Consider the following 23,451-nt stretch of genomic DNA (forward strand, 5'->3'; position numbering starts at 1 on the left):
ATTGTCTTGATGTTCGTGTTACACTGCTGCAGTCATTACACTTGGGTTATCCTGCCGTCAGGCGATTCCCCAGTCGGCCTGACTTCCAAAGTCTTGGTCCGGCGTCGGTTGCTGTCGCCTCCTCCCTGACGTCAGTGCGGCAGGGGTAGAAAAGATGCAGCCGACGCCATTTTCTAAAGTCTTTCTTGCCGCGCGGTGCCCGAAGCAAAAGCAGTTCGCAAGTGCTGGTCGGCCGACTCCTGAGATTTTCATTCCGAATCCAGAACCGAAGTCTTTTACAAAGCTAAGTACCCCGTTGGGGAAACTTTTTCTTGCTTCAGTCCGATGTCAGTAAAAGTTAATAACTGTATTTCTTGTGGGAAGCAAATACCTCATAAGGAAATGTATCCCATGCTTAGGCCCTGACCATGACGTCACTGGTTGTTGGTTTTGTGCTAGGTTTAACAAGCGCACTATTAAACGTCGGTTTGATTTTGCCCAACATTATTTTGGCAGAAAATTCAATTACACCATGCCGTTGGAACTTCCGACGACCGATATACATAAAAAGTGCAAAGACAAGGACAGGCATCCGCGGCCCAAAACTGACGAAGCCTCTTCTAGGACAGTCGCCAGTTCTCCGGTTTTCAGCGAGGCGCCTTCGCAGCCCCTAACGACCACTTCTGCAGAACCACAGGCCACCTCAGACTCCCACGTGGAGATGGCTGGGCCTTCGGACGCACAAGTTTTTCAGCCTACCGAGACTAACCCTACAGAGGGATCCGGAGTAGCTGAGCTACCCACAGTTTCAGAGGGTGTCTTCAGACCTACTCAGTTAAGTATTAAACCCTCTGCTAAGTCTAAGCCTCCTTTAAAAACAAAGAAACAAATACAGCATTCTCCAGGACAGGCCTCCATGTCTAAGAAACAAATGCTCAAAATGGCCGAAGACCTAATCACTCTGATCAGGGGTTCCCATCCCCCTCCTGATAAAAGGCCTAGACAGGATGCAGACTGACTCAACCGACCAGGTGTCCATTTCTTCAGATTCATCCTCAGACCTAGGATATTCTTTACCCCCTTATGAGGATTCTGATGCTGAGGAATCAATTCCTTCAGCCTCTCCGCCTGAGGACTACTCCTTTGGGGAAACCTTACATACCATGATGGAGCATTTCCATTGGGAAGGCCAGGATTATTCAGAATCCAAGAAAAGGCTCAGAGACTTTATTTTATTACCTCAACACAGACCCCTAGCTATTCCGCCAGTGTTAGACATTGTGGATGATGTGCATACTGAATCCAGCTAAAATCCTGATTCCTTACCTCCAGCCCCAGTTAAATCTGACAGAGATACTACAGAGTTCCTGACTCTCACAGATTTCTGTATAAAAGCCCTGTTGCTGACCCTGAAACAATTTCTCAGGGACACAAAGGAATTGAGGCCTCATCAGCAAAGAATCAAGTTCCCTCAAACAGAGATGCCAGAGCATTAGACAGATGGGGAAATAAAGTCTATACGTCTGCAACTTTAGCAATGAGAGCCTTAAATTGCCAATTTCATATGTTAAAATATCAGCAATTTTTGATGTCTCAGTTGAAACAAAAAATGCTTTCAGATTCAGATCCTCCTAATGTTAAAGAAATGCAGGATTTATTGCATGCTGCTGAACAAGTGGGAAAACATTCTTTGCAATGTGGTTTTGATTCTTTAGAGGTCTCCTGTAGAGCAGCAGTTACAGGCTCTATCATTAGAAGACATGCTTGGTTAAAAGAACATACATTACCAGATCATGTTAAAGCAAAATTATTGGATGCACCTTTGCAGCAGGATGTGTTATTTGGAGTTAAGGCAGAAGAGGTATTAAAGAAAATGGAGGATAAGGCAAAATCTATGCAAACGGTGAAGGATTTCTTATAGGTTCAGCCTCCTCGATTTAGCAGAAATTGGCCAACAAAGAACTGGTCCTTTCCAGTTACAGACAGACCTCAAAGGGGCAGATACAGACGTCCAAGAGGTAGAGGTCAACCACAAGGTCCTTACAGGCCTCGACAATGGGGTGCTCCAGGCCAGAAAGAAGGGGAAGAAGGCCCCAACCATATAAAAAGCAGCCCCAATGACTTCCCACTAAAGCTGCCAAACAGCTCTCTCTTGGCAGCCCCCTTGGGAGGAAAACTGGCACTTTTCTATCACAATTGGCATGTGATCACCAAAGACAAATGGGTTCTCAACAATGTATTTCAGGGTTACAAGTTCCACTTTCACACTCTGCCAAGGTTAAAAGGAATGCCAAATCTGCCACCAAATCAATGGGCAGAGGCTCAAAATCAAATTACAGCACTCATAGACATGAGAGCTATTCAAAAGGTACCACCACAGGAACAAGGACAAGGTTTTTGCTCAAGACTCTTTCTGGTTCTCAGAAAAGACAAAGCCTGGAGGTCCATTCTGGATCTTTCTTCACTAAACACTTACCTGGATGTTCTGAAATTCAAAATGTTGACACTACAGCAGCTTCTTCCCATGCTGCGCAAGAAAGCTTGGCTCGTGACCTTGGACCTCAAGGAGGTATACCTGCATGTCCCTATCAGACAAAACTGCAGAAGATACCTCAGATTCATAGCTGGTTCAATGCACTATCAATTCTCTGCACTGCCCTTTGGCTTATCTACTGTGCCCAGGGTCTTCACAAAGTGCCTGGCACCAGTAATTGCATTTTGCAGACAGAAAGGAATTCAAATTTATCCGCACTTGGACAACTGCCTGATTCAAGCAGAGAGCAAGGACATTCTTCTAAAGGATATGGCGTTTGTAAAAAAAGTTATTAAGTTGCCTGGGGTACACAGTAAACGAAAAGAAATCAAAACTAGTGCCCTCACAAGAGATGATATTCCTGGGTGCCAGCTTGAACACCGGCCCAGATGGCTTATCTCACTCCAGACAAGCAAGAACAATTGACTCAATACTTTCAATTGATGGCAACAAAGACCCAACTCCCTGCAAGAAAAATTCTGCAGGCCTTGGGCTGCATGGCATCTTGCATACTACTAATTCCATATGCCAGACTGCATATGAGGAAACTACAATGGTACCTAAAGAATGTATGGTCTCAACACTGTCAAAGTTTGGAAACAGTTATACTACTAATTCTTTGCCTTCAACAGGAGTTTCGATGGTGGGCTCAAGCTTGTCACCTCAACAAGGGGACAGCCTCTTACTCAACACACAGCCAGGCAAACACTGACAACAGATGCATCGGATTATGCCTGGGGAGCACACATGGCAGGAAAATGTATTCAGGGAAAGTGGCCCGCAGAACAAAGGCATCTTCACATCAATGAAAAAGAGATGCTAGCTGTACAAAATGCCCTTATAGCTTTCAAGGACCTGTTGCATCCAGGACAACTACTACTAAAGACAGACACCACCACAGTTATGTGGTACATAAACAAGGGGGCACTCACTCCTACCCCCTCTGCAGACAAGCCATGACCTTGTGGAACACGGCTCTAAACTATCAAGTTCATCAGCAAGCACAATTCCTGCCAGGAGAGAAAAACACACTGGCAGACGACTTAAGCAGAAACATCATGGATCCCCACAAATGGAAATTGAATCCACAAATATTCAGAATGATAACACAGAAATGGTGGAGCCCGGACATAGATCTGTTTGCATCCCCAATGAACTACCAGCTACAGAAATTCTGCACAAGGAGTTGCCCTCCACAAGCATGGAAAGTGGATTCCCTCTCATTCAGCTGGAAAAACCTACAAGTATACGCTTTCCCACCACTACCTCTCCTTCCAAAGGTACTCATAAAAGCCAGACAAGAAGAGCCAAAGATGATCCTGATTGCACCAGATTGGCCACGACAGCACTGGTACCCAATCTTAAAGAACTTAGCACAAGAACCACCCTGGATTTTGCCACAGATCCCACATCTGCTAACTCAGCACAACAATCACATACTCCACAGCCAGCTAAATACCTTAAACCTAGCTGCATGGAAGATCCCTTAGCCAAGCAAACAATGTCTCTCTCCAAAGCTGTTATGGATGTAATTCTGGAGGCCAGAATCCTAGTACCAGGAAAGCCTATTCGGATAAATGGAAGAGATTCTGTGCCTGGAACCAGGCTCACAGCCTTGACCCTCTTGTCCCAAACATTCCTCAGATACTAGAATATTTAACTGAGGTACTGGACAAAGGCCTCTCCTTTTCATCCATCAAGATCCACGCCTCTGCCATCTCTGCTCATTACAACACGGATCCACCAATTTTCTCTAATCCTTTGCTAAAACAGTACCTCAGAGGGGCTAAAAACATAAGACTGCCCCGTAGAGCACCTACTCCAACTTGGGACCTCAACTTTGTTTTGGAAAAATGAACTTTACCTCCTTTTGAGCCAGCTAACACAGCAGAATTAAAATATATCTCTTGGAAAACTGCTCTGCTCCTGGCAAAAACATCAGCACGAAGAGTCTCAGAATTACAGGCACTAATGGCAGTGGAAGCTTTCCTCATTTTCCACCAGGACAGGGTGTCTTTAAGAACTAACCCTATATTTATGCCAAAGGTGGTATCAAGTGTGGCTCTAAACCAAACTATTCACTTGCCAAACTTTTATCCAAAACCACAGAATAAAGGGGAGAGACTACTGCTTTCTCTGGACATTCATAGGCAGTTACATTTCTACTTGGACAAAACTAAAGCTTTCAGAAAATCTGAGCAATTATTGGTAGCATATGCTGCAGGAGCACAGGGAAAAGCCATTTCAAAACAGACTATTTCAAAATGGATAGGACATTGTATACGTTTTTGCTATACACACCATGGGAAACCTGTACCTAGCAGCATTCAATCTCACTCCACTAGGGCAACAGCCACTTCAACTGCCTACCTCAGAGGAGTACCTACCAAGGATATTTTGGAAGCAGCAACATGGAGTTCTGTGCATACCTTCACCAAGCATTACCATCTGCCTCTTTACTCTAAATCTAGAGCTGGCTTCACCGCTGCAGTGCTGCAGGGCCTTATAGCCACCCCTAATGCCTTATAGAACCAGCCTCCCTACCTCAGCTTTGGGATTCTACCCAAGTGTAATGACTGCAGCAGTGTAACACGATGACCATAGTACAGTTTTGTACCTACCATAAATGTAGATGTTCAAGTGTAGACACTGCTGCAGTCCAGGTTACCCTTCCTCCTTCCCCTTTTACTTGCTGGTACGTACCTATGTCTTCTACCCTTTACTACCTATGGGGAGTATTTGCTGGTAACTGAAAGTTGTTTGCTTTTCTTATGTATGTTTTATTAGCAATTTAAATTGCCTACCTATTTGGGGGTACCTGACATCTGGGGCAAGAAAAACTGAAGAAAATGGCGTCTGCTGCATCTTTTATACCCCTGCCGCACTGACGTCAGGGAGGAGGCGACAGCAACCGACGCTGGACCAAGACTTTGGAACTCAGGCCGACTGGGGAACCGCCTGACGGCAGGATAACCCAAGTGTAATGACTGCAGCAGTGTCTACACTTGAACATCTACATTTATGGCAGTTACAAAACTGTACTATATGGCACCTAACCTGTTGCTTCCTGTTCCACTTGTTTCTCCTTAATTTGGATATTCATTGCTCTATCCTGTTGTGGTGCTTTCTGCATTTGATTTTCTACACTGAAACCTTCTCTTTGCAGCTGTTCCATTACCTCAATTTCTATTTCTTTGACTTCTCCATTACTAATCTCTTTTTCTACTTTTCCTCTTAGTCTTCTTATTTTTTGTATTGTAAAGTTTTCCATATCCGGATTCCTTTACCTGTATATTTTTCAAATATCTTTGATGCTGCTCTTTTTGTATTAGTTAGTTTTGCTTTCTCCTTTGCATAAATATTACACCATATTAAATCTCTTCCTTTCCCCTGTCCATATTTCTTCTTCACATGTCTCCTGATCTTCTTGCTTTTCCTTATTCTGGGGACTCGCTCCATCATGCTGTGATGTAATCTGTTTTAGACCTTCTACATTAAATCCTTCACTTCACAGGCACTCCATAACTTCATCCTCTATTTCTTTAACTTCTACTTTACTAATAGTCTTTTCTACATTAAATCTTTGTGCTTTTAGTCTTTTTTTGTGAAATTTTCCGTATCTGGATACCTTTCCCATGTCCATATTTCTTTTTTTATAATTTGTCACATACCTCTAGGTTTTGTTTATATTTTCTCACTTTCTCAGAGGCTTCTTTTTCCAAAGAGATCAGTTTCTTGATCTATATACTGTTTTTCAAAACTCGTTTTTATTAATTAAAGCAAATTTTTATTTGAGGCTTGTGACAGTTTTTCTTGCGGAAGTATTTTTCTTTCCTCTAATTTCTCTTAATCGTTTTGTATATCTTGTGCCTGGAAATTCTGGGCTTTTTACATAATAGTAACAGTACACAATTTTTCTTATCCTCAATAGTCCACTCTGTCGTTTTTGTGGACTACTACTTCCTTCTACAACAGGGGGGCCATCCTCCCCCTGAGCCTGACTTGGCCCCATTGTAGTTTTGTTTCTATATTTTGAGGATTCTACACTCATTTTTTCCAGTCCTGGCACCAGTGCGCCTCCCAGGATTGGGCACTTTTTTATCCTGGGTCTTGTGCACCTAGCTATCTTTTTTTAGTTTTGATTTACTTCTGTCCATGATATATGCTATATAAATAGTCTATATGTCTGTGTCGCCTAGGTGAGATTTTGTGAAAAACGGGGTCCACCTCTTGAAGGTACTCACCAAGACTTGAGGATGAATTCAATTTCAGTACTACTACACTCCTTTGCTTGCTGACTTTTCATCTCTCCATCCAGACCCCCTTATATCTCCATCTCTGTTGATGAGAATTGAGACAGGGTAGGCTAGGGACTCTGCTGCCAATTTTAGGAAATTAGCGGGTAAACCATCTGCTGCGAGAGTAGTAGGTTTCCATTTTGAAAGTAGTATTTTAATTATGGAGGTTGGTAGGGGTGAGAGTGTAAAGGAATGTATATTATTGTGACCTGTAGTGGGGGGTGGATGTAGAGTTATTGTTGGATAGTTGGGTAGATAATGACAGAATAGATACTATGAAGTGATGGTTAAGTTGAGAAGCTATGCTGTCATTATTAGTGTTGGTGTTATGAGCTGGGGTGGTAGTTTTGCTGGGTTTTAGAAGGAAATTGATAGCTTGCCAGAACTTTTGGGTTTTTTTAGAATGTTTGTTTTGGATACCTAAGAAGTAGTTTTGTTTATCCAGTTTTGTTTGTTTTTTGGCCTAATTCCAAAGTTGTCGATAGTTTTGTCTGTCTAGGCTAGTGTTATTCTTTTTCCAGATCTTCCAGGCATTATCTCTGGATTTTAATAAGACTTTTGTAGTCCTACTCAGCCAAGGGGCATAGTTTACTTTAGTTCTAAGTTTTCTAATGGGAGTGACTGTATTAAGAGCATTCATAAAAGTACTATTGAAAAACACAACTGCCTAGTCTAATGCTAGAGTTTGTAGTTGGTGCCAGTTATATTGTTGTAACATACTGTTAAGAATTTATGGATTTACCTTATGTTTGTCCCTAGTTTCCTTATATAGTACGGGTTTGGGTATGTTTATACATTTACAAAGGAGGAATGTGGGGAAGTGATGACTAATTTCATCAGGTAGGCCCACATGGTAATTTTGCTTGGGGAAATTTACTAAAGTCCAATCGAGGATTGTTTTTTTTGGGATTTTCCGTCAACTCTAGTGGGTTCTTGGATTAGTTGTGAGAAATCCAAGTAAGTTAATATGGTTTGAGGGACTGTTAGAGTTGCAGGCTAGTCAGTCTAAGTTTAGGTCGACTAACAGGATAGTTTCTTGAGGCAGGTTGACTGTAGCCCATTGTAAGATTTCCTCTGTTATAGGAGAGTTGTTTCCTGGAGGGATACAACTACAGAGGATGTTGATTCTCTTTTTGTTTTTTAGGGATAAAACAGAACCTAATGTTTCGGCATTCAGAAATTTGGGAAGTGGGGTTTGCAGAGGCTGGAGGTTGTGTGTTTTTAAATAGAATTGCAACTCCACGCTGTCTAGTCTTAGGATGTTATAACCTTGGGGGAGAATTTCTTCGCTTTGGGTGGTGGATTTTAGCCAGGTCTCCGTAATGGTTAGTATATCTGGGGAGTAGTGGGCTATGAATGTGTGTAGGTCATGTAGTTTGTTAGATAAGTTCTTGAGTTTAGGTTAATAACAAGTAGGACTGATATCTGTTTGAGAGAATGTTGTTGCATGGACCTGGGTTGGGGGTGTATGTCTCCTGAGATTAGCCATTTTTTAAGGAATAGGTTGAGTTTTGTAGCATGTGCTAGGTCTCTAATTTGATCTAGCTGTTGTTAGTCTACTGAGAGGTAGTGTGGTGTGTGTTTTGTATATATAAAATAATGAGCTATCATTAAATAGTGTAGAGCAGATGACAACATGTGTGTGTATATGTGTAAGTATTTTGATTGAGGGAATAGGTTGGGTGTGGTGGGGGTTGGATCTTAAGTCCTTAGTTTGGATATTGGGCAGGGGATTTAGTTTGGGTGTGATTGGGTGGAATTATAGAAGGCTGCTGATTGGTGCAGAGACTGGTCAAGTGAGCAGGGGATAGTACAAGTCTAGTTGCACTGGGGGTGGGTGGGAATTGGGGGTGGGGTAAAGGAGTGGAGTGAGCCGAGAGCAGGGGATTCAGCCAGGCTGCAAGACTGCAGAAACAATGTGAGGAAGTGGGTAAGGTAAGGTGCAAGTGATCACTCTTTCCCTGTTCTACTGTTAAGCATTGGATGTCCTGTTCGTTTGAGTTTTCCCACCTAAAAAGCTTGAACTTAAACAGAAGCTTTTGAGTTTTAATAGACAGCTTCTGAGTTATCCCACATAAAAGTTTAAATTCTTGACAGAAAGCTTTTGAGATTTAACAGACAGCTTTTGTGTTTTCCCACTTAACAGCAAGCTTTTGTCGTTTAACAAACAGCTTAATTTTCAACAGTAAGGGTTATGGGGAGCGTAGTATGATGTCGCCAGTGCTACGAGGCTCCCGAGTGGTGCGCTATGAATACTCTAGGTTCAAGAACAAACATATTAACCTTATTCCCTTAGTTTCATGAGATTTTGTAAAGCAAAATATATTATCTGGACTGCGAGTGGATTCAGTGCAGTTACCAGCAGTCCCCCTCCATTGCAAGCATTTCAGTGGGGGCGGGTTGAGTTGGGCAGGGAGTATAGTAGGCGTCCAACAGTTAAATGAAATGTTTTCAGATGTAGCTCACTTCAAAGTACTTTCACAGAAACAATTTTATTATTTCAGTCAAGCAAGTTAATCAGCTGGTTGGGTAGAAATCAAGAGGATAATGGGATCAGGAGAGGCAGTGAGGTTCAACAGGGCTATAATCCTGAATCTCTGGAGCTTGATGAGAAGTTGCATCTTTGTTTTGGGGGAATATAGTATGGTAAAAAGATAACAATCAGGCAGTCTGTTGACGTGTGCTGCGTATCTGTACTGGCTCACCTGCTGGTGCAAAATACTAATGGGAGCAGCCAGGAGTAGTTCCCTCATGTTTAATAAGCCAGGGCAGTCACCCAGTTCAAAAACCTTACACCTGCGTTCGCCACCACCACAGCTGTCACTCACTCAATTCTCCAAGACAATGGCTTTGGCGGCGTAACATTCAAGAGAAACCACATGTAATTTGTTTGTTCTTCCTTTCAATATAAAACAAGAGGTTTGTATTCAAAGGTTGCTGATATTTTATTCTCGGATAGCTGCTTTTTTGTATTGCTCAAGCAAATGTTCTAGTAGGATTCTGGCACAAGTACCAGCTCTCTTCAGATAAAGCCCTCCATGTATCTTTTTACCAATAACTTCCTGTAACTGAAAGCTCTCTAATTTTTTAGTCTGATAAGCTTTCTGTAATAAATGCAATTGAAAAGGCACCTTCTTTTTGGATTGTTCTTATGCAAAAAAAAATAAAAAGGGGGGGGCAAACAAGACTTTGCCTGCTGGTTTTGGATCTTGATGTACAGAGGCACCACAGCTTTGATCACGTGCCAAACATATTTGGGAGAGTATTCAACACAGTTGAAAGTCTTCTTTTCCCAGCAGATAGATCTGACGTGGGGAAAAAAGGGGAATATGCTATACCATATTCCTTTTTTACCACAATGGTCAGGTCAGTCAAAAGTCTGTTGTCAGTCCATTCTAGGCATCTACCAGAGCATACGTATTGTGTTGGAAAACTTTTCTAATTTTCAGTTGATATTATTATTACGAATTTGAATCATAGTAGTACTGGATTTTGAATGGTTTGTTTGGTAATTCTGAGGTCCATGACTTTACCAGGAGGCTGTCATGCCAGCAGTTAGGAGGATTTTTATTGCCATAACTTCAACCTAATGGCTGATGTGTGCTCCCATATGCGAAAGCTTGATTTGCTTTAGGGCATGCATATTCCAAGGCATGTTCCATAAAGGCTTCCATGTATCTTTAGCTTGGTAAAGCAAATTGTTTGCCCCTGGCTCGTGTGCAGCACTCTGGATTGATTGAACCAAGCAACACGGCTGTTAGTAGGCTACCCTAGCCTTCAGTATGCAGAGTGAAATTACACTTTCTGGATGAGCGTTAACACCTCTGATACTACTGATGCAGAACTAAGGAGATTAGACAGTCTGAGTCAGCTCTGTGTCCTTTATGCCATGTAAGTGTGGTAGAGACTCAATTTTGTGTCCTTTATCATATTGAGTGTGTTAGACCATTCTAACAAAAGATAACAAAGTAGCTTTGCATTACTTTCTACTGTGGGAAATGGCAAAACACTGAGGGGTCATGGCAGATGTTCATCGTGCATACAGCTGCAGTCATAACAGATGGGTTCTCCTGCCGTCAGGCAGGTCCTCAGTCGGCCGAATTCCAAAGTCTAGGTCCGGCGTCGGTTGTCGTCGCTTCTTCCCTGACGTCAGTGCGACAGGGGTATAAAGGAACCAGCCGACGCCATTTTCTTTATTCTTTCTTGCCGCGCGGTGCCCGAAGCAGAAGCAGTTCGCAAGTGCCAGTCGGCCAGCTCCTGAGATTACAAAAATTTGGAAACCGAAGTCTTCTTAAAAGCTAAGTACCCCGTTGGGGAAACTTTTCTTGCCTCAGACCGATGTCAGACAAAGTTAATAATTGTATTTCTTGTGGGAAGCAAATACCGCATAAGGATTTCCATTCCCGCTGTATACCTTGTTTAGGCCCAGACCACGACGTCTCTGTCTGTCGCTTTTGTGCTACATTCAACAAATGCACTAAGTGTCGGGCGGAGTTCGCCCAGCATTATTTTGGGAAAGCATTTAACTATACTATGTCGTCGGATACTCCGACTCCGGTTTTGTCTAAAAAACGCAAAGACAAGGACCAACACACGAGGTCCACGGCCTCTACCGACACCACGCCAAAGCCGACTACACGTGGTCCGGTTCTCAGCGAGGCACCTACACAGCCCCTGACTACCGACGACCTGTCTTTGACGGTGTCTCCTGTGCCCAAGGTCGCAGGCTCCTCGGCCCACACCCCAACTACAGATACCGAAGCCACTTTTGGCGTTGAAACTCAGAATGTGGACAGGTCCACCTCCACTCAAGGTGTCTTCAGACCGTCCTCTTCTTTCTCCATCAAGGCTTTCACTAAGTCAAAAGCAACCATGCACTCTAAGAGACCAGCTACTCAGGGTCCATCTCCAGGCCCCATGCCTAAGAAACAGATGCTTAAAATGGCTGAAGATTTAATTACTCTTATCAGAGGTTCTCAGCCCCCTCCGGACAAAAGGCCTAAAGTGGAGGAAGATTCCCCTTCCTCTGATCAGGGTTCCATTATTTCAGAGCACTCTGATGATCAGGAACATTCTTACTCCCCTTTTGAAGACTCTGATGCGGAGGAGTCCCACCCCTTCTTTATCCCCCCCTGAGGATTACTCATTTGGGGAAACTTTGCATACCTTAAGGGAACACTTCCACTGGGAAGGCCAGGATTATTCAGATTCCAAGAAAAGGCTCAGGGAATTTCTCTTGCTTCCTCAGCACAGGCCTCTGGCTATACCTCCTGACTTGGACATCCTAGATGTTTACTCTGAGGCCTGCCTTAACCCGGACTCTCTACCTCCAGCTCCAGTTAAGCCTGACAGGTACTACAGGGTCCCTGACTCACACCAATTTCTATACAAAAGCCATGCTGCTGACCCAGAAACCATCTCACAGGGCCCCAAGGGAGTTGAAGGCCTCCATTGCTAAAAATCCATTGCCTTCCGAGAGAGATTCCAGATCCTTAGAAAGGTGGGGAAAAAAGGTATATACCTCGGCTACCTTATCCATGAGGGCCTTAAACTGTCAGTTTCATATGCTAAAATACCAACAGTTTTTGTTATCACAATTGAAAAGTAAAATGTCACAACCTGAACAACCAGACTTGAAGGAGTTGCAGGATTTGATGCATAGTGCAGAACAAGTGGGTAAGCATACCTTACAATGTGGTTTTGATACTCTAGAGGCCTCATGTAGAGCTGCTGTTACAGGTTCAGTCATACGTAGGCATGCCTGGCTCAAGGAACAAGCCTTGCCTGATCATGTCAAAGCTAAATTACTAGACGCCCCTCTTCAAAAGGATGTACTGTTTGGTGCTAATGCTGAGGAGGTATTAAGGAAAATGGAGGAAAAGGCTAAATCAATGCAAACGGTGAAAGAATTTCTACAGGTTCAACCCCCACGTTTTAGTAGAAATTGGCCTTCCAAAAACTGGTCCTTTCCTGCCACAGACAGACCCCAAAGAGGCAGATACAGGCGCCCGAGGGGCAGAGGACAATCCCAAGGATCGTATAGAGGCAGACAATGGCAAGCTCCTACACAAAGAGGTGGTGAGGACAACTCGCAATCTTTCAGAAAGCAAACCCAATGACTTACCCCTTTGCATGCCAACCAGGTCTCAAATGGCAGCCCCCTTAGGAGGAAAAATTGGCATATTGTCACAAAGGACAAATGGATCCTGGACATTATAAACAGAGGCTACAAATTCCATTTTCACACCCTTCCAAAAATAAGAGGCATGCCAAACCTGCCACACAATCAAAGGGCAGAGGCACAAAGGCAAATTACAGATCTCATAAACATGAAAGCTATTCAAGAGGTACCTACGCACGAACAAGGTCAAGGTTTTTATTCCAGGCTATTTCTGGTGCCAAGGAAGGGAAAAGATTGGAGACCTATTTTGGATCTATCCATCCTAAACACATTTCTACTGCACAAAATTCAAGATGCTCACTCTACAGCAGCTTCTTCCCATGCTGGGCAAGGAGTCATGGCTGGTAACATTGGACCTCAAGGAGGCATACCTGCATGTCCCAATCAGACAAAATTGCAGAAGGTACCTCAGATTTCTTGCAGGTTCAACCCATTATCAATTCTCTGCATTGCCCTTTGGCTTATCTACTGTGCCCAGAGTATTCACGAAATGCCTGGCATCAGTAATTGCCTACTGCAGACTTCAAGGGATACAAATATATCCCTATTTGGACGACTGCCTGATCCAAGCGGACAGCAAGCACATTCTTCTGAAACATCTGGCTTATGTAATCATGTTATTGAACTCTCTGGCATACACAGTCAACAAAAAGAAATCAAGGCTAATACCCTCTCGGAAGATAATTTTCCTAGGTGCCAATTTGGACACAAACACCCAGATGGCCTACCTCACGCCAGAGAAGCAGGGGCAACTAATTCAATACTTCAGAACACTAGCAAATTGCACCAGGCTGACTGCAAGGAAAATCCTGCAGGCTCTGGGATTCATGGCATCTTGCATCTTACTAATCCCATGTGCAAAGCTGCATATGAGGAAACTACAATGGTACCTGAAAAACATATGGTCTCAACACAGCCACAGTTTGGAAACAATAATACCACTAATTCCATGTCTGCAAAAGGAATTTCTGTGGTGGGCTGAAGCATGTCAAACAAACACAGGTCTTCCATTCAGCAAGCCTCAAGCAAATCAAGTCATCACAACAGACGCCTCAGACTACGCCTGGGGGGCGCACATGACAGATCGGTGCATTCAGGGCAAATGGTCCCAAAAAGAAAAGCACCTTCACATCAATCAAAAAGAAATGCTAGCAGTAATAAATGCTATTATAGCTTTCAAGGACCTTCTACAACCAGGTCAACTATTGATAAGAATGGACAACACCACAGTTGTGTTACATAAACAAGCAGGAAGGAACACATTCTTACCCCCTATGCAGACTGGCCATGTCACTTTGGAACATGGCCATGGACTTACAAATGGAACTACAAGCACAGTACTTGCCAGGCAAGGAAAACACGCTGGCAGACAACCTAAGCAGGAATATGACAGATCCACACGAATGGAAGTTGCATCCAAAAGTTTTTACAGAAATAATCCAAGAATGGGGAAGGCCAGACATAGATCTCTTTGCCTCCCACAAAAATCATCAATTGACAAAATTCTGCTCAAGGATCTTCCATCCAAAGGCCTGGAGAGTGGACGCTCTATCTTTCAGTTGGACATCAATGACAGTTTATGCCTTCCCACCTCTTCCTCTGCTGCCCAAAGTTCTATTGAAGACCAGAGCAGACAGACCCAAGATGATCCTCATTGCTCTGGACTGGCCAAGGCAACACTGGTACCCACTCCTGAGGAGCCGGACGCATTCCCCACCATGGACCCTGCCTCTAATGCCTCTTCTTCTGACTCAGCACAGCTTCAAAACTCTTCACAGTCAGCTAAAAACACTCAATCTAGCCGCATGGAAGATTCCTTAGCATCACAGCAGGCCCTACTCTCCAAGGAGGTGCAGGATGTCATTTTGGAGGCCAGAAGGCCATCAACTAGAAAGGCTTACTCTGCAAAATGGAAACGTTTTTGTGTCTGGAATGAGAAAAAGGGCCAGGACCCTGGAAAACTGAATTTACCTCCAATACTACAATATTTGGCTGAACTGCTAAGCAGTGGACTTTCTTTCTCCTCCATCAAAATCCATGCCTCAGCCATTTCTGCAGAGTACAACACTGATCCACCTTTATTCTCTCATCCTCTCTTAAGACAGTTCCTCAGAGGGGCTAAGAATTTAAGACCTCCAAGGAAACAACCAATACCTGCTTGGGATCTTAATTTCATTCTGGAAAACTGACCTTGCCTCCCTTTGAGCCAGCTGCCTCATCAGATTTGCAATATTTGTCCTGGAAAACAGCTTTCCTTCTGGCTATCACCTCAGCTCGTAGAGTTTCAGAACTATAGGCTCTCATGGCTGTCCAGCCTTTTATCATCTTCCATCAGGACAGAGTTTCCTTACGAACCAACCCGTCCTTTATGCCTAAAGTGGTATCCAGGGTAGCTTTAAATCAGGCCATACATTTACCTACTTTTTATCCTAATCCTCAAAACAAAGGGGAGAGATTACTACATTCCTTGGACATCCACAGACAACTGCGTTATTTGGACAGAACAAAACCTTTCAGAAAATCAGAACAGCTCTTTGTGGCCTATGCGGTAGGAGCTCAAGGAAAGCCAATTTCCAAACAGACAATCTCAAAATGGATAGCCCACTGCATACGCTTTTGCTATTCCTTTCATGGCAAAACTGTACCTACAGGCATTAGAACTCATTCCACCAGGGCCACAGCCACCTCTGCAGCCTTCCTCAGAGGAGTTCCTACCAAGGATATTTTGGAAGCAGCCACTTGGAGTTCTGTGCATACAGTCTCCAAGCACTACAACCTACCATTATACTCCAAATCTAGAGCAGGCTTTGCCACTGCAGTCTTGCAGGGCATTTTGGCTCCTCCTAGTTCCACCTAGTGCCTACCACCCCTTTTTTAGCTTTGGGATTCTACCCATCTGTTATGACTGCAGCTGTATGCACGATGAACATAGTACAGTTTTGTACCTACCATAAATGTAGATGTTCGAGTGCTAATACAGCTGCAGTCCAGGTTTCCCTCCCTCCTTCCCCTCTTGGGACAGGCCTATAGGCTAGCACATCCTCATACAACCTGATTGGGGTATTCATTTATGATGTATTTGCTTGCAACTACTGCATTTTGATTATATTACACTGCATTATTACACAAATTTATGTACTGCCTTCCTTCTGGGGGCACCTGACATCTGGGGCAAGAAAAACTGAAGAAAATGGCGTCGGCTGGTTCCTTTATACCCCTGTCGCACTGACGTCAGGGAAGAAGCGACGACAACCGACGCCGGACCTAGACTTTGGAATTCGGCCGACCGAGGACCCGCCTGACGGCAGGAGAACCCATCTGTTATAACTGCAACTGTATTAGCACTCGAACATCTACATTTATGGTAGGTACAAAACTGTACTTTCCCACTGTACCAGAACAGCAAAATAACTGCAACAGCTTTCTCTGAAAATGTTCTTACTCAGAGTATCTGTGAGGCAACTACCTGGAGAGTTGTTGTCCTGCATGACATGCTTATACAAGTGTTTTCCACCCTGGGATGACAAACTGATTTAATACTGTTCCAGTGGATAATAATTGTACTGCAGCAGTTATCCCCATGGTGACTGGGATGCGCTCATAGTAGTAGATATTCGAGCTGAAGGATCACTGCTGGAGCACAAACTACCTCTTCATCCGTCCAGCAGTTAGGGGTTTCTTTACCGATGGTTTCCAGGGATCAAGCCATGCATAATTCACATGGAGGTCCTTTCCAAGGCCTTACACCCAAGTCCTTAGATTCTTAAAGAATGTTACTGAAAGTATTTGAGGACTTTATAGACTAAGGATGGAGTTGGGGAGAAGTTTGCTGTAAACAGAGTGCAGTACCATTTTCAGCCAAAAAAAATGAAGGTGTAGCAGACTGTTCTGTCATCTTGAATAGGGAACGAATTCAGCCTTACCAGAGCTGTGGAAGTTAGAAACTGGGATGTCTTCTGCCAGCCCCCCCCCCCCCCAATAAGGTTTCTACTGCAGTGATGATCCCTGTGGTGGGTGTACCTGACAACTGTATTTTCTGTTCCACTCAGCAGTCAAGGTCACTTTGTTTTTCTTTTAAGGACATTGTTTTTAGGCAGCTTATACTACTACTCTAATATGAATTGCTAGCACAATAGAAATCGACTTGCCTTGTTCTAAATTATTCAGTGCTGCTCTTTTGTTTTTGATGCCTTAAAGGGGTGTTGATGTGTGTGTGTATGTAGTACACTAAGTTGCTTATCCCCAAGGTTAAAAAAGGATTGCCTAAAAGAATCCTGACAGTCATTGTAATCAGAGTTTAGTATATGCTTCACAAGCAACTTGCATCTCTAATTAAATTATGGGTCGTCAGTCTTTGTTAGTGTCACACACTTTATTGCTTTGAAATGCCTATTTAATACAAAGGTTGTTGCTGCATAATTGGTTCTTTGCTAGTACATTTTCTTAAACATTTGTAGCTTTTGCTACTCAAATTATTTTTGTTGGGATTTTGTTTTAAATTCATTAGGAAAAATGCAGAACAGGAAAGTTGGATAAACATGCCAGCATGTGTGTTGTATTTTGCAGGTTAAAAGCAGCATCTCCAGAAGATGTGGAATATTACAACTGCCAACAAGAGCTTACAGATGATCTGCATAAGCAGTATCAAATTGTGGAAAGAATCATTGGTGAGTTTTAATCATTTATTTAAGTTTAGCTTTGTGGAGTATGATTGCAAGTCATTGTAGCTCATTATAGTAGTAGAGATGTTCTTCGTGTTTCACTGTTGCAGTCATTACATTTGGGTAATCCTGCTGGCAAGTTGCCCTCAGCTGGCCTGAATTCCAAAGTCTTGGGTCCTGCGTCAGCTGCTGTCGCCCCTTCCCTGACGTCAGGTCGTCAGGGGTATAAAAGAAGCAGCCAACGCCATTTTCTTCAGTCTTTCTTGCCACGCGGTACCTGAAGCAGAAGCAGTTCACAAGTGCCGGTCAGCCGATGAGATTTTTGTGATTGAGTTTCAGATCCGAAGTCTTCAATAAAGCTAAGTACCCCGTTGGGGAAACTTTTTTCTTGCTCAGACCGATGTCAGAAAAAGTTAATTGTATTTCACGTGGAAAGCAAATACCTCATAAGGACTTTCATTCTTACTGTATTCCTTGCCTAGGCCCTGATCACAACGTTACTGGTTGTCGGTTTTGTGCTAGATTTAACCAAAGCACTATTAAACGTTGGTATGATTTTGCTTTAAACTTTTTTGGACACCGGTTTAATTTTCCTGAAATGTTGTCGGATAGCCATCCGACTACCAGAGTTTACAAAAAACGCAAAGGAAAGGATAGAGAAAAACAACCGAGGCCCAAAACCGACGAACCTTCTCCTAAGCCAGTCGCCGGTTTTCAGTGAGGCGCTTTCGCAGCCCCTGACGCCCGCTACGTTAGAGTCGCAGGCCGCTACCGACTCCCACGTGGAGTCGGCCATGCCTCCGGATACTCAAGGTATTGGAGCCTCAGATGTTAATCCCTCAGATGGGTCCGGAGCCGCTGAGCAGTTACCGGCATCTGAGGGCGTATTCAGACCTAAACACCTTTACATTAAAACAACTTTGGCTTCAAAGGCAAAGACTAAAGCACCTTCTAAAGCAAGGAAACCAACTCAAGAGCTACGTGGACAGGCCTCTAAGCCCAAAAAACAGATGCTCAAAATAGCCGAAGATTTGATTACCTTGATCAGGTGTTCCCACCCCCCACCCCCGATAAGAGGCCTAGGCAAGACACTGACTATGAATCTTCAGATCAGGTTTCTATTTCTTCTGATTCCTCTTCTGATCAGGAATATTCTCTTCCCCCCTATGAGGATTCTGATGCTGAAGAATCTATACCTTCAGCATCTCCTCCTGAGGACTATTCCTTTGGGGGAAACCTTGCATACCATGAGGGAGCATTTCCACTGGGAGAGCCAAGATTTTTCAGAATCTAAAAAGAGGCTCAGTGATTTTCTTTTACTACCTCAGCACAGGCCTCTAGCCTTGCCACCTGTGTTAGATGATGTGTTTTTGGAGTCTAGTCTGACCCCTGACTCCTTACCCCCAGCTCCTGTTAAGCCTGACAGATATTACAAGGTTCCTGACTCTCACAAATTTCTTTTTAAAAACCCTGCTGCTGACCCAGAAACTATTTCACAGGGTCCAAATGGAGTTAAAGCTTCCACTGCAAAAAAAACAACCCCCTCTGACAGAGATTCAAGGGCACTGGATAGATGGAGAAAAAAGGTTTACACATCTGCAACTTTGGCTTTAAGGGCCTTAAACTGTCAATTTCATATACTTAAGTATCAGCAGCATGTCATGGGATTGCTTAAACAGAAAATGTTGTTAAATTCTGAATGTGCAGAAAACAATGAAATGCAGTATTTATTGTATGCAGCAGAACAAGTTGGAAAACATACTTTGCAATGTGATCTTGATTCTTTGGAGGCCTCGTGCAGGGCCGCAGTTACGGGTTCTGTAATTAGGAGGCATGCTTGGTTAAAGGAACATAATCTGCCTGATCATGTTAAAGTTAAATTACTAGATGCACCTTTACAGCATGAAGCTTTGTCTGGTGTTAAGGCAGAAGAGGTGTTAAAGAAAATGGAGGACAAAGCTAAATCTATGCAAACTGTCAAAGATTTTTGACAAGTACAGCCACCCAAGTTTAGTAGACACTGGCCTACAAAAAATTGGTCCTTTCCTGTGTCAGACCGACCTCAAAGGGGCAGATCCAGACACCCTAGGGGCAGATCCCAGGCGCAAGGTTCTTATAGGCCCAAGCAATGGGGTGCTTCTATCTCCAAAGCCGGAGAAGATAGATCACAAACATACAGAAAACAGTACCAATGACTTCCCCCTGCCTGCACCAAGCACTTATCTTCTGGCAGCACCCTTAGGGGGAAAATTAGCACTTTTTTTTACAAAATTGGCACATCATAACCCCAGGACAAGTGGGTTCTAAACAGTGTCACAAGGCTACAAGTTCCATTTCCATACTCTGCCAAAGGCCAAACGGCTGGCCAGATCTTCTCAAAAAATCAGTGGGCAGAGGCACAAAAACAAGTCTCATCCCCTCATGGACATGGGGGCCATTCAACAAGTACCAGAGCAAGAGCAGGGACAAGGATTTTACTCAAGACTGTTCTTGGTACCCAGAAAGAACAAGGCCTGGAGGCTGATACTGGACCTATCTATTCTGAACCCTTTCCTGGATATTCCAAAATTCAAAATGTTGACTTTGCAGCAGCTTCTGCCCATGCTGGGCAAGAATGCTTGGCTTGTGACTTTAGACCTAAAAGAGGCATACCTGCATGTTCCAGTCAGACAGTCATGCAGAAGATACCCAAGATTCAAGGCTGGTTCAATGCATTACCAATTCTCTGCACTGCCCTTGGGCTTACCTACTGCGCCCAGGGTCTTTACAAAGTGCCTGGCACCAGTAATTGCATTCTGCAGGCAAAGAGGAATACAAATATATCCTTACTTGGATGACTGTCTCATTCAAGCAGAGAACAAGGACATTCTTCTTCAACATCTGGCGTTTGTGAAAAGACTTCTAACATGCCTAAGGTACACAGTCAACAAAAAGAAATCAAAACTGGTACCCTCACAAGAGAACATTCCTGGGTGCAAGCTTGAATGCAACTGTCCAGATGGCTTATCTCACGCCAGACAAAGGCAACTGACTACCTATTTCAAAATGTTGGCAAAGGCCCAGTTATCTGCAAGAAGAATTCTGCAGGCTTTGGGCTTCACGGCATCCTGCATTTTACTAATTCCATATGCAAAAGTCCATATGAGGAAACTTCAATGGTACCTAAAAAGTGTTTGGACTCAACATTGCCACATCCTGGAAACAGTCATTACTCTCATTCCCTGCCTGCAACAGGAGTTTCGATGGTGGGCAAAGGCTTGTCACCAGAACAAGGGTCAGCCATTCACATTACCTCCAGCCAGGCAAACACTAACAATGGATGCATCAGACTATGGGGAGCCCACATGGTAGGAAAATGCATTCAGGGCACATGGTCCTCAAACCAAATGCATCTGCATATCAATCAAAAAGAGATGTTAGCTGTTCAAAATGCTCTGACAACCTTCAAGGACCTACTTCATCCGGGACAACAACTGATACAGACAACAGCATGGTCATGTGGTATATATAAACAAGCAGGGGGGCACACATTCTTATCCCCTTTGCAGACCAGCCATGACCTTGTGGGACACAGCTTTGACATACCAAGTACATGTGCAGACACACTTCCTGCCAGGAAAGGAAAATACTCTGGCAGACAAACTAAGCAGAAACCTCATGGATCCCCACGAGTGTAAGCTGGATCCACAAGTCTTCAGCATGATAACAAGGAAATGGGGATGCCCGGACATAAATCTATTTGCCTCCCCTCTCAATTACCAACTAAAAAGATTCTGCACAAAGACTTATCACAGACCAGCATGGAAAAGTGGACGCCCTATCTTTCAGTTGGAAAAACCTATCAGTATATGCCTTTTCTCCACTGCCTGTCTTCCCCAGGGTGCTCCTAAAGGTCAGGCAGGAGAAGCCAAAGATGATACTGATTGCCCCAGACTGGCCACGCCAGTACTGGTGTCCAATACTAAGAAACTTATCTCTATACCCAGCTTGGACCTTACCTCAAATACCTCGACTGCTGTCCCAGCAAAACAATCAGATTCTGCACAGCCAATTCAGGACATTAAACTTGGCAGCATGGCGGATAATGTAGTCATACAAAAAACACCACTCCATAAAGCTGTGATGGATGTCATTCTGGAAGCCAGAAGGCCTAGTACTAGCAAGTCTTATGCTGGTAAATGGAAGAGATTCTGTGCCTGGAACCAGGCACAAGGAAATGATACGGCGGTACTAAATATTCCTCAGATTTTGCAATACTTAACTGAGATGCTGGACAAAGGCCTATCTTTTTCATCAATTAAAATTCATGCCTCTGCCATTTCAGCTCATTACAATACAGAGCCACTACTTTTTTTCACCCTTTATTAAGACAGTACCTCAGAGGAGCCAAATATTTAAGGCCCCCAAGGAGACTACCAATACCTACATGGGGACCTCAACTATGTCTTGGAAAAGCTCATCCTGCCTCCTTTTCAGCCAGCTGCTACTGCTGATATGAAGTTTCTGTCTTTGAAAACGGCTCTGCTCTTAGCAATTACTTCTGCAAGACGAGTTTCAGAGATACAGGCGCTCATGGCTGTGGAACTTTTCATCATTTTTCATCCAGACAGGGTCTCCCTGAGGACAAACCCAACATTTATGCCTAAAGTAGTGTCCAGTATGGCTCTTAACCAAGCCATCCATCTGCCAACCTTTTACCCAAATCCACAGAACAAGGGGGAGAGAATTTTGCATTCTTTGGACGTACACATACAGCTTAGATTCTACTTGGACAAAACCAAAGCTTTCAGGAAGACAGAGCAATTACTAGTGGCATATGCTGTAGGATCACAAGGAAAGCCTATCTGAAAGCAGACTATTTCTAAGTGGTTAGGCCACTGCATTTGTTTCTGCTACTTACACCATGGCAAGCCAGTGCCTAAGGGCATTAGGCCTCATTCCACCAGAGCTGCAGCCACCTCAGCAGCCTTTCTCAGGGGGGTACCAACCAGAGACATTTTAGAGGCAGCTACTTGGAGTTCAGTGCACACCTTTACAAAGCATTATCATCTGCCACTCTACTCTAAATCCAGGGCAGGCTTTGCCACTGTAGTTCTGCATGGCCTCATAGCCGCTCCTGCTGCTGTCTAGTTCCAACCTCCCAACCATAGCTTTGGGACTCTACCCAAATGTAATGACTGCAACAGTGAAACACGAAGAACATAGTACAGTTGTGTACACTTACCATAAATGTAGATGTTCGAGTGTATTCACTGTTGCAGTCCAGGTTACCCACCTGCCTTCCCCCTTTTTTCTTTTGGATGTTATCTTTCCTTCTCTGATTTATACTACCTATGTGGTGTATTTGCGTATAGATGAAGGTAAAATTTATATTGGTGTATTTCTGCCGCTTCTTTTATACCCCTGACTACCTAGACGTCTGGGAAGGGGCGACAGCAGCCGTCGCAGGACCCAAGACTTTGGAATTCAGGCCGGCTGAGGGCAACCTGCCAGCAGGATTACCCAAATGTAATGACTGCAACAGTGAATACACTCTAACATCTACATTTATGGTAAGGGTACACAACTGTACTTTCTTACTGGGTCAAAGGTTTTGAAGGTTCCTGTGTGTCAAATCTTGGTTATTGTCCACATGGGCTGCAAGTGTAGTAAGTAGTCCTTAAAACAATTTTCTTCTCTTTGATTCTCTTCAGTTTTCATGCACACTGTATTAAACTTCCTAAGCAGGACCTGATTTCATGTTAGCTGTTGTGGCCAGAGTTTTAGCTGTCCTGCTTCAAAATGATCTCTTGCAGTATT

General features: G+C 43.7%; 1 protein-coding gene across 1 annotated transcript in view; it reads left to right on the forward strand.

Moving 5' to 3' along the window:
* CHD1 (chromodomain helicase DNA binding protein 1) overlaps positions 1 to 23,451 on the forward strand; it is a gene marked incomplete in the record, with an annotated part of 4,694,407 nt that overhangs the window by 739,827 nt on the left and 3,931,129 nt on the right. The window contains 1 exon segment of the mRNA XM_044063873.1: positions 17,558 to 17,658. Coding sequence (XP_043919808.1) covers positions 17,558 to 17,658 — 101 coding nt within the window.

Source organism: Protopterus annectens, chromosome 2.part2, assembly GCF_019279795.1.
Source record: "Protopterus annectens isolate FY-2018-M chromosome 2.part2, PAN1.0, whole genome shotgun sequence".
Classification (NCBI taxonomy): Eukaryota; Metazoa; Chordata; order Ceratodontiformes; family Protopteridae; genus Protopterus; species Protopterus annectens.